Source organism: Dama dama, chromosome 5 (assembly GCF_033118175.1).
Source record: "Dama dama isolate Ldn47 chromosome 5, ASM3311817v1, whole genome shotgun sequence".
Lineage (NCBI taxonomy): Eukaryota > Metazoa > Chordata > Mammalia > Artiodactyla > Cervidae > Dama > Dama dama.
In genome coordinates, this window is record NC_083685.1 from 81,005,368 (window position 1) to 81,017,810 (window position 12,443).

A 12,443-nucleotide genomic window follows, 5' to 3' on the forward strand; every position below is an offset into this window, starting at 1 on the left:
TATATATATATATATATATATGTATATATATATATATATAAGAGTAATAGGCTGAAAATATTGAAGACAGATTATGGAAGGCTTTGGAAGCCAAATTATGGAATTTGGACTTACTTGGTACTATATGGGCTTCCCTGGTGGCTCAGCTGGTAAAGAACCCACCTGCAGTGTGGGAGACCTGGGTTCAGTCCCTGGGTTGGGAAGATCCCCTGGAAAAGGGAACAGCTACCCACTCCAGTTCTGGCCTGGAGTATTCCATGGACTACAGTCCATGGGGGTCACAAAGAGTCAGACATGACTGAGCAGCTTTCACTTTGGTACTATATATGAATTTATTGGCAGGGAATGACATCATTACATCTTTGAGGTAATTGTGACAATGGTATTGATAAGAAAAACAGATTTCTACTGAGAGGGCTGTGAGAGAAGTATGAGAGGAATTTTGAATCTAGTTAAGGTGGAAAGAGTCTTGGAGGAAAGGTTGTGGTTACGGAAAAATTTGTTCTTGAAAGAGGGACAGACATTTCTCTAAAGAACACATACAGATGGCTAACAAACACATGAAAAGATGCTCAACATCGCTCATTATTAGAGAAATGCAAATCAAAACTGCAATGAGATATTAACTCATACCAGTCAGAATGGCCATCATCAAAAAGTCTACAAACAAATGCTGGAGACAGTGTGGAGAAAAGGGAATGTTCTTGCACTGCTGGTGGGAATATAAATTGATAACAGCCACTATGGAAGGCGGTATAGAGATTCCTTAAAAAACTAGAAATAAATCCACCATATGACCCAGTAATCCCACTCCTAGGCATATACCCTGAGGAAACCAAAACTGAAAAAGACATGTATCCCATTGTTCATTGCAGCACTATTTACAATAGCTAGAATATGGAAGCAACCTAGATGTCCATCCACAGATGAATGGATAAAGAAGTTGTGGTACATATACACAATGGAGTATTACTCAGCCATAAAAAGGAACATATTTGAGTTGGTTCTAATGAGGTGGATGAACCTAGAGCCTATTGTACAGGGTGAAATAAGTCAGAAAGAGAAGGATGAATATCATATACTAACGCTTATATACAGAATCTAGAGAGATGGTACCAAAGAATTTATTTGCAGAGGCCTCAAACAGGCTCTGTGTCAACCTAGAGGGGTGTGACTGGGAGGGAAGTTCAAGAGGGAAGGAATGTATATATACCTATGGCTGACTCGTTATGGTTTGAAAGAAAACAACAAAATTCTGTAAAGCAATGATCTTTCCATTAAAAAATTTTAAAAATGAGGATTCACCTTTAAATTACTGGATAAAGTAAATGAAGATGAATGTTATCATAGAAATATGGGCAAAGAAGATGGTCAGTCATTTTGTAAAAGGAAACACGGTCAATAAATCAAACACTGAGTCTTACTAGAAATTCGGGAAATGAAGTTGAAAATGAGATCCCATTCTTTTCCATCATATTGGCAACAATTAATATGCCTGCAAAGTGTTGGCATAGGATAAATTGCTCTTAATTTAGAGGACATATTAGCAATATTTAGTAAAATTGAAGATGTGCACAACCTGTGATGCAGCAAGCCCAACTTTAAATTTATATCCTAGGAACTCTCTGAGAGTAGATAACATGTTTCTAGTAAAATTTGACTCCTATAGATTTAGAATCAGTTTGATGATTTATGTTACATACAGTAGTTATTAAAATATTTCTAGTAGTAAAAAGTTGAAAATTACATACATAGCTATCAATAGGGAAATGTTTAAGTAAACTGTGATATGTTCTTATGGTCGAATTCTTTACATCACTGGAAGTGATTTTTGAGACTCTTGTTGCCTAACAGGTGTTACCTAAAGTGTTGCCTAACACTTTACATTCCTAATAGCAATGCAGTGAAGTACCTTTCTTACTGTACTGTATGAATGTGGTCCCTCAAAAATATCCTTGTAAAACAGACAAGAAAGTGCCTCATTATTATGTTAATTTACATATTTAGATATTCTGCTCTTTTTTCTTAGTTTTTAACTTGTCTACAAGAAATGAAATTAATAAAATTAACCAATATGAATTTGATAGGGCCAGATAAGATAGTATTTAACTTCCAAGGCATACAGTCTGTTGCAGCTACTATGCTATTTTAATATACAAGCAGCCATGGACAGTACATAAACAGATATGGCTGTGTTCCAGTAAAGCTTTATGGACAATGAAGTTTGAATCTCATGTAATTTTTGCATATCAGGAAATAGTCTTTTGATTTCATTTTTTTTACCACTTGCACTTTATTCCAGAAAAGCTGCTTTTCACAAGCCCATTCTGACTCAAATTATTTTAATTGAAAGAAAAGAACTTAATTTCATGAAATACTAAGGGGTTTTTTGGTTTTCACTTTTTTAAAAATTTATTTTTGGCCATGCCATGCAGCTTGTGGGATCTTAGTTTCCTGACCAGGGATCAAACCTGGGCCATAGCAGTGAAAGCGCCAAGTTCTAACCACTGGACCACCAAGGAATTCCCAACTTTTCTTTATAGCAGAACTGACAGAATTGAACACAGACCACCGAGGAATTCCCAACTTTTCTTTATAGCAGACCTGACAGGATTGAATGCAGCAGGAGTTTAATTTGTTACAAAAACTTAGTTATCTTTATTCTCCCAAAGATTTTCAAAGTAACCTGTATTACTTTAAAGGAAACCTGAAAATACAAATAATACAGAACGCTAATGAAGCTTTGAAGATTTTTCAAAATAATCAAGTATTTTACTTGTCCAGATAAATTCTAACATGTTTCTTAATCTAATATTCCTTGGTGCTCAGCTAAATCATAAGAAGTAAGATGGGATAACCCAGAATATAACCTAACACCCAATGTGGTGCTTTTTGTATGTGGTTGATATTTATAAATGATGTGCTAACTCCAAGGTAAGTTGGCCTGGGCTTCAAATTAAATAGGTATTACAGTCGATAAATGCTATAGTAGCTTAAGAAGTAAGGCAAATAGATTTTAAGGTGCATTTTTAAGTAAGGGTTGGACTTGGACTAGAACAAAAAAGGAGACAGAATTTGTGTGGTTGGAGAGAGGAATAAGGGATAAACAATGGAAAGATGATCAGTTTCACCTTGAGAAGGGCTTTTTTGAAGGGTTTTGAGGTTTCCAATTCTGTAACTTGGGTTAAGATTAGATAGGTCATATGAATGATCATTTGAGTGCTACTCATTCTTACAGATAGGAAAATCTGAAAGCTTGGCCTAGAGTTTTCTTTTTACAGCATGCAGCCCTTATAGACTGCTGTTTTGTGCTAGTTTGCTACTCCATCTAGTTCCCATTCAAGAAATGGAATTTTTAAGGCCTTTGCAGTAATGAGTATAATCTCATCTCTACATCTGATCTGATGGCTTAGCTTGATAGTCCCCAAATATGGAGACATGAAGGACTATTCATCTGGTTAGTTTTTATTCTCACCCTGTGGAAGCTTTATTTGAGTGACCAACTTTATATATTGATTTAGTTCAGTCACTCAGTCGTGTCTGACTCTTCGTGACCCCATGAACCCCAGCACGCCAGGCCTCCCTGTTCATCACCAGCTCCTGGAGTCCACCCGAACCCATGATTGGCCTAACCCAAAGAGACTGTTTTCATGCCTTTTGGTGCTAATAGGATTGGCTTAGAAAAGAAAAATAAAATTTAAATCAGTAAATATGATGTAGGAAAAAAATTTAAGTTGGCATATTTTTCATTACTGGAGTGTTACAGAATGAATAATAATTATATGTGTGTATACTGTACAACATTAAACTCAGTTATTTGGAATATGAGCAACAAAAGGAAGTAAACAAGTTTTGGGTTTATTTTATCTAACGCATTTTTACCACCATGACACATTGAGGTTTAAGGCATTTAAAAGAGTAATTTCTAGTGTGTTCTACATTTGGTACATATTCAGATCAGGCTACATTTGCAAGAGTACTATATGTATCACTTCACAGTGATGAACCTGAGCTCTTTAAGCTTCAGAATTGATTCCCCATTTAAAAAAGGTTTTTAAAAACCTTTTCAGGGTCTTCCCTGGTGGTCCAGTGGCTAAGACTCTGCGCTCCCAATGTAGGGGGCTCAGGTTTGAGCCCTGGTCAGGGAACAAGATACCACATGCCACAACTAAAGATCCTGTATGCCTGAACTAAAAAAAGATCCCATGTGCTGCAACTAAGACCCAGTGCAGCCAAATAAAGCCTTTTAACATTTTTTAAAAATTATTTTTGACTGTGCTGGGTCTTCATTGCCATGCAGACTTTTCCCTAGTTGCAGCAAGCAGGGGCTACTCTAGCTGTGGTGTGCGGGGCCCTCGTTGCGCTGGCTTTTCTTGTGGTGCACGGGCTCGGGAAGTAGGTGCCGTTCCCTGGTCTAGAGCACAGGCTCAGTATTGTGGCTCAGGGGCTCAGGGGCTCAGGGGCTCATGTGGCTCCACGGCATGTGGGATCCTCTATGTCTTCTGCATTAGCAGGTGGATTCTCTTATCACCGAGCCACCAGGGAAGCCCCTTAACATTATTTTTCATTGTTATATACTGAAGGGTTTGGTAATCAAGTCAGTCCTGTTTCCTTGACTTTTCCTTGACTTTGAGTTAGCCAAAACTTTACCAAATGTCAGTCCTTAATATTCTCTTCTGAGGATGAGTTTATTATAATACCATAACAAGGCTGCAAGGCTGGGAAAGGTCAGTTTTCATGCCAATCCCAAAGAAGGGCAATGTCAAAGAATGTTCAAACTACAATTGTGCTCATTTCACACGCTAGCAAGGTAATGCTCAAAATCCTTCAAGCTCGACTTCAACAGTACATGAACCAAGAACTTCCAGATGTACAAACTGGATTTAGAAAAGGCACAGGAACCAGCTGTACAATTGCCAGCATCCGTCAGATCATAGAGAAAGCAAGAGAATTCCAGAAAAACATCTGCTTCATTGACTACACTAAAGCCTCTGACTCTGCTTTAGTGTGTTAGTCACTCAGTTGTGTCCAGCTCTCTGTGACCCCATGGACTGTAGCCCACAAGGCTCCTTTATCCATGGAATTCTCCAGGCAAGAATACTAGAGTGGGTAACCATTCCTTTCTCCAGGGGGTCTTCCCAACCCACGGATCAAACCCTGGTCTCCTACATTTGCAGGCAGATTCTTTACCATCTGAGCCTGTGTGGATCACAAAAAATCGTGGGAAATTCTTATAGAGATGAGAATATCAGATTACTTATCTCCTGAGAAATCTGTATGCAGGTCAAGAAACAAGTTAGAACTTGACATGGAACAACGGACTGGTTCAAAATTGGGAAAGGAGTACTTCAAAGCTGTATATTGTCACCCTGCTTATTTAACTTCTATGCAGAGTACATCATGCAAAATGCCAGGCTGGATGAATCACATTGCCATGAGAAATATCAAAACCTCAGATATACAGATGATACCACTCTAATGGCAGAAAGCAAAGAGGAACTAAAGAGCCTCTTGATGAAAGAAGAGAGTGGAAAAGTGGCTTAAAACTCAACATTCTGGCATTGGGTCCCATCACTTCATGGCAAACAGATGGGAAAAAAAGTGGAAACAGTGACAGATTTTATTTTCTTGGGCTCCAAAATCACTGCAGATGGAGACTGCAGCCATGAAATTTTAAAAGACATTGCTCCTTGGAAGAAAAGCTATGACAAACCTAGATAGCATATTAAAAAGCAGAGACATCACTTTGCCTACAAAGGTTTGTGTAGTCAAAGCTATGTTTTTTTACAGTAGTCATGTATGCTTGTGAGAGTTAGACCATAAAGAAGGCTGAGTCTTGAAGAATTGGTACTTTCGAACTGTGGTGCTGGAGAAGATTCTTGAGAGCCTCTTGGACAGCAAGGAGATTAAGCCAGTTAATCCTAAAGGAAATCAACCCTGAATATTCATTAGAAGGACTGATGCTGAAACTCCAATATTTTGGCCACCTGATGCAAAAAGCTGATTCACTGGAATCGGCTCTGATACTGGGAAAGATTGAGGGCAGGAGGAGAAGGTGACAGAGGATGAGATGGTTGGATGGCATCACCAATGCATTGGGCAAGAGTCTGAACAAATTCTTGGAGATTGTGAAGGACAGGGAATCCTGCATGCTGCAGTCCATCAGGTTGCAGAGTCAGACACAACTTAGTGACTGAGCAGCAACAGCAGGGCTGCCTCCTGCATTGCTACTTGCAGAACTATCCCTGGAGTGCAACAGAATTTTAAAAGTGGTAGAACATGTTTGTGGGTCACACCCTGCTTTGGAAACAGTAACTCCAGGAGGTGAAAGGAGACAGTTGTACATATTTAGAAGGAGCTGGAGAGGGGGGAAGCCCACAACAATCATTCCCACCCCTGCATTCTGTAGATCTTAAGCTTGTTTTTAACTTTTGTTTTTCCAAGTGAAAAGGAGGTTGTGACACAGTATCTGACTTTGTTGATCAGTAGTGTTGGTGCTATTCTGGGTTTTTCTGTCCCCAAAGCTTTGTGTATCACTATATTTGAACCAACTTTTCTGAGCTGACTTTTTAAGGTAATGTTCTGAGCTACTTCATTCCTCTGCTGGAATCTGATTTAACCTTTAGAAAACTTGGGAGGGGCCTAAAATATGCTAGACTCCAGATTGTATTCCCACAGGGCTAGACTTGACTGCTTCCTTGGAACATGGTTGCTCCTGATGCAGAATATTCACTTCAGATCTTATTGCCATCCATGATACATTATAAAACTTGTCTATATAAATCAGATTTAGGACAGGCCTGGGTAGTGAGTGATAACTGAATATATGTTAAGATCCATTTTATACTAAAATAATGCCATCAAAGTTTTGTCTTGCTTTATAAATATCGTTTTGGGTGAGCTTTACCTATAATTGGTGACTTGTTCAGGATCAAAACAAAGCGGGCACTGATAACTGAGTCACTTATTGGCCTTTGATATGCTCTTTAATCCTGCTGGAATTCATAGCAGTGGTCCTAGGGGGCTGAGATGTTTCTCAAAGCTGCTGTTTAAATGGCAAAACCACTTATCTTACTTAGGTAATGCTAAAGTATATCCTTCTTGATTTCATTAAAATCTGAATTTAAAATATTTGGTTCAGTGGGTTAAGTTTAAACTTCTGCTTCAAAATTAATCTCTTAATGTCTGAGAAATGCTTTATTTGTCGCTTCTGCAATGCAGTTAGTTCATGCTATTTTTAAAAGGTCAAGTTAAAAGGTATGGGCCTTAAATCCACCATTGCTTGCAGATGAAAAACTACAGAGGAATCCTACAAGGAAGTTTTTCTGATGTGTCATTCTCACTGATATATATATATATATCGGTGTAACACAGGTCCTGGCATAATATTCAGGAGACAAAGTTTTCTTGTGTAGGTTTTGAGAAACTGGCACTCCTCAAGATAGCAGAGGAACAATGTAGTTTTTGCTATTTGCACTTGGTATAACTCAAAACAAGTACCTACTATTGAATATTCTGCTAAAAATACCTTCAAACTCAAAAGTATTTGACTATTTTATTAACATCGCTACCTTGCTAAAACACTGGATTTCTGAAATCAAAAGCCATGATGACAATAACATTTATAGTCTTATTAAAAGACTTTGTTATAGTTTGATAACCTTATAAACCAGATAACAGATGTTGAGTGTTTTTCTCCCCCTATCTTCTCTAACTCAAGGTAGTGCCTGAAAACAAAGCCATTTAGTTACTGCTCAGGTAACCGTTAACAGTGACTCAGCCTCTAGGGCTTATAAACAAAGTATTGATAACCTTTTGTCCTGCTTCTACACATTAACAAGAACAGTGTACTACCATAAAAAGCTCTCTCATTACCTCAGCCAAACATCATTAGTCTTTAAAAGGCACAGATTTGGGCTTTGGTGTTTTTTTTTTTTTAATGTTTATCATCTAGTACATTTTTTTTTCTCTTGAAAAATTCTAGATTTACTGAAGGATACAGTGTTCAAAATGAGCTGGTATAATGTAAATGATTGTGAAAACAAGGCATTCATTTCTGTGCGTGATGACACAGCACTCACTTTAACAATCTCAGTGCACTTTTGGTTACACATTCCACACCAAATATCCAAGCTAAAATCCATTGCTTTGTGGATTCTAACCGTATATTTAAAATTAGAGGTCTGTCTGAAAATGCAAGACTGTTATTAATAAAATTTTGGTCTCCGATTCATATCATAGCTCATTTGTATCCCGGATTCTGAGACTGGAAATATAAGTTGATTAAAGTTACTGCTTTAACTGTATAATAGAGCAGCAACACCTTTAGATCTTTAATTTAAAATTTGCATACTTCCAAAAGATTCAAAGAAGCTCGTGTTTAAACTGGTTATTAGAAAGGTCATTTCAAATGCCACAGAATACAGAACATCTTCAAGTACTTAGCTTAACAAAACATAATGAAACTTTGCCAAGCATAAATATTCACTCTGATGACATGGTGGTGGGGCTTTTCTTTGCAGAATAGTCTCTGTCTGCAATTTTAACTGCCAAAGATTCTTGTCTCATCCTCAGTATGTGAGATATACTTTGGGGAAAATATTAAAAGCAATTTAAATGATTAAGCAAATTTCTCTTTAAGTAAAACTGCTTGACACACAAAATTACTGTCTACCTAATAGGGGTTTTATGTTTAACTGAAAAGGGCACTAAAAATAATTAACGTGTACCTGAATAGTTCAAGATCTTTCTGGAAAAAGTTACATCTCTCTTAAAACGAACGGCACAGAACGAAAATTCTTTTATCCTTTACTGTATCTGTGCTGTTATGAAATATCATTATAGCTTATACTTTAGCAATAGAGTACTGGGAAGGTTATTAACCGATACTGAATACCGTAGACAGCTTTACGCAGTGAGAAGACACGATGCTTCAGCTTTGAGGTACTTGCATTCCCAAACACTGCTAACTTACACTGTTAAGGTGGTCCCACTGAAACACACCGCTAATAGTTAATCTCTTTCTCCAAGAGCGTATCTTAGCCACACTGAGAAAAAACCCAACTTTAACCTAAACCTTTGAGGCTCATTATTTGACATGGCTGGAAAAAAAGTCCTCCTGCTACAATTTCAGTCCTATTCTTGAGCGTATTTAGGACACTCAAAATCTCCAGCAAATTACTAGGCTACACTCATAAACACGTCTGCCAAAATGTCCGCAGAAACGTTAAGAAAGGCCATCACAAGGCCTATTTGAGATACCTCATCAATGGCCTTCACCGCCCTTTGAGTCAATTGTTTAACATCCGAAGAGACTATTAGCTCTGCTAGAATCCAAGCGTCAGCTTCTCCAACCGTCAGAAGGGCAGAGAGGATTTTAAACCCCATTTCAATGCCCCCTCTTTGGGATGTAACCACCACCCACCCACTACACGGAACCAGGCGGGGGAGGAGGGCAGCAGCCTACTGCCAAGACCGCTCTGCAGGGAGGCCGTTTCCCTGAGTCACCGAGAGGGCGGGAGGCTGGGCCCATCTGCCCATGCCACGTCCTCTTCGTAAGGGACTCGATTTAAACAGACAGGGCGCACAGGGGAAGGCAGCAGCACCGCCATTCCTCAAGGCGGCCCAACAGCCACTTCATTCCCAGGAGACGCCGCACTTCCCGAGAACTCGCTCTGCATTCTGGCAGCGACCAGCCGACCTTTCCCGACCAGCGTCACGTGCACCCGGAAGTACGTGGGTGGGACCTAAAGCGCCCACGGAAATGACGTTGCTCGCCCTTAGTCGCATGATGTGGCAAAATGCAAAAAAAGGTGGTGGAGGGGGAGGGAAAAGCAGGCGGCTGGGGAAAGTGATGAGGCAAAAAAAGTAGTCCCTTCGATGCCTCTATTTATTGCCTTGTCGCAGCCGTCAGCGAGTCCCTCGGCGCACTGCGCCCCGAATTCCTGCGCTCCGCGGTACCGCGGCACTCTGTGGAGGGGTACATAAGGCGGAGGGGGGGGGGGTGAAGTGACTGGGGCGGAGTTCTGTTGCTGGGATCCCTCCGCAGGGCTCAGCCGTTTCCGGAGTCTGCGCTGCGCCCGGTTCCGCCATTGCGGCTCTCCCGGACCCTGGAGCCTCCGCCCCCGACCTGAGCTCTTTCGTCTGCCTGCCAGTTTCCTGCGTCCCCGGAGACTCTCCTGCTGAGCCCAGCCTCCCCCCTCCCCCTTCTCCTCCTCTCCTTGGAGAGCCCGGGCAGCCACTGCCCCGCAGCCCCAGTGACAGGAGGAGACCATACCCCCCGACAGCGCCATGGCCCAGATTCTGCCAATTCGTTTTCAGGAGCATCTTCAGGTGCGGTGGGCCGGGGCTCGTGAGGGCTGTGGAGACGAGGGAGGTCGGAAGGAAGAAGCGGGAGTCTGAGTCCAAGCCAAAAAGAGTAGAATCGGGGCGGGGGGGGGGGGTATCGGTTCCTGAGGTAGGCGGAGGACGGGGCACTATCTCCGAAAGCTTAAAGGGTTAAATGATTGATGTGGGGCTTGGGTGGCAAGGAAGCGAGTCGAGATCCATAGGGGAGCGAGGCCACGCTGGGGTTTGAAGGCCTCTCTGTCTTCGCTTCCTGGATGGCAAGGACTGCGCATGATAAACCCTTCCACCCCCCGGTTTTATTCAGTTCATTCATTTGGGTTCGTGGAGCCGGGGACGGGGGGAGTGGTACGGTGGTGGTGATCTCCCGCGTTTCTTCCGGAGCAGGAGTTCTCTTCTCCCAAGCCAGCGCAGGGCTGTCACTTCTCATTGCTCTCTCTCTTTCCCCTTTTCCCCCATCGTGCCTGCACCTAGGAGTTGTGGCGCGGGTGGGTTGGGGAGGAGCAAGCTTTTTTCCTTCCTCCCTCTGCGCCTCTCAGAGGGAAAGGCACCTTCCCCGGGGGTGGGGGAACGACAGCAGCTCCTCTCTTGTCTTGCCCAAGGCAGTAGGAACAGGGAAGGTCACTGAAGGAAAAGGAGGAGGATAGAATAGGGGAATGTATTTATCAGGGTGGTGTCAATTTCAGAGTGCGTGGCGGGGGGGGGGAATCAAGGTTCCTAGGGGGACTCGCCTTTTTTCACTTTCTTGATTTCTCTGCGAATGGTGCAGCTTTGAACCCCTCTTTGGTTCTACAAAACAGAAAGGAGTTGTCCAGAGGTTATCGTGGGGTCTGCCGGAGGTTAGCAGGTAGTTGGCTTGGCGTGAGTACCTCCCTCAGGACTGCAAGGAATTGAATGAACCCTGGGGATACAGCACACTTGCCCTGAGATATGCAGGGTTATTTGGTCTGTAATTGGCTGCCTTTAGTAGGTTCTAGAGTTCTTCCCCATGGTGCAGTATCCTGTAGGCAGCAGACTGTCTTATCTGGCAGCTTGCCCATGGCGGGCCCAGGCAGGTGATCATTGGAGGACTTGACTGAATTAAGTCGTCTTTTGAGCTTCTGATTTTCCTGGTTCACCAATCCTTGTTTTACTTAGGCCGAAATAAATTTATTCATAAAGTATGTTTTCTTTCCAGTTACATCCTTAAAGAGTCCTGCCTCCCCTCAGTCATTTGAAGGACTAATTCGTAATGACAAGAGATGCCAGTGGTTTGACATGACACTAATACTAGTGATCTGCTAGACACTTTACCATGAAATGCTATTTATTTTCTGCCATTGTTATAACGTATATAAAGGCTTCTTGCTATTAGATTTAATAGTCTGGCTGTCAACATAATTTCGTTATTTACAGGTTATCACCTTTGCTTGCATCAGCAAGACTTCTTTTCCTTTGTCTTGAAATATAATGAGTAATCTTTACTCAAAAAAATGAGTTAAGTAATGTACTTTTGTTCAGTCATTTTTGGTTTTCATAACTCATGCGATGCAATAGAACACTATTTGACAGAAGGTCAAGAAACATTAAGTGACAGAATGGACCCAGAAATTATTGCTCATGCTCCATCAAAATTTTTGTTGCTGTGGTTACTACTGTTGAATGTGAAGGGTTAGGAAAATAATGTTTTTGAGTATGAAGGGAAAACACACCCTTGTCCTCACACTGAACTGCTTCTGGAATATAATCTTCCTGCAGACAAAAGTATGTAAAATCATACACAAGAAAAGCAGTTAACAGTTGCTGTTTGCTTTACAAAACAGAGGCATATCCCACTAGTAAATCTTGTTTCTTGACTAGTGGTAGTTTGAGCAATAGTTTTTTCTTTAAGACACATTTAATATAGGTCTCCTTTCTAAGTGGTTCATAGTTTTTGCAAATACTTGAGTGAAGCCATCTTCTCAGCTACTTTGAAGAGTTGAGTGTAAAGTAGCTATGCAAATATACTTAAAGAATTCAGTCTTTCAATTTCTGGAGTAGTATATATAGCCCATGCCTAAGCTTAAGCTTGCTATGGTAATTATATACTCCAGCTGAAAATGATTAATTGTTCAGAGCCC

The 12,443-nt window shown here is 41.1% G+C and overlaps 1 protein-coding gene across 1 annotated transcript in view; it reads left to right on the forward strand.

The window, feature by feature from the left end:
- Positions 1–10,022: 10,022 nt before the first annotated feature.
- CLTC (clathrin heavy chain) overlaps positions 10,023–12,443 on the forward strand; it is a 61,744-nt gene continuing 59,323 nt past the window's right edge. The window contains exon 1 of the mRNA XM_061142663.1: positions 10,023–10,332. Within this exon, the coding sequence (XP_060998646.1) occupies positions 10,291–10,332 (42 nt within the window). The 5' untranslated portion in view covers positions 10,023–10,290. The remainder of the gene's footprint in view (positions 10,333–12,443) is intronic.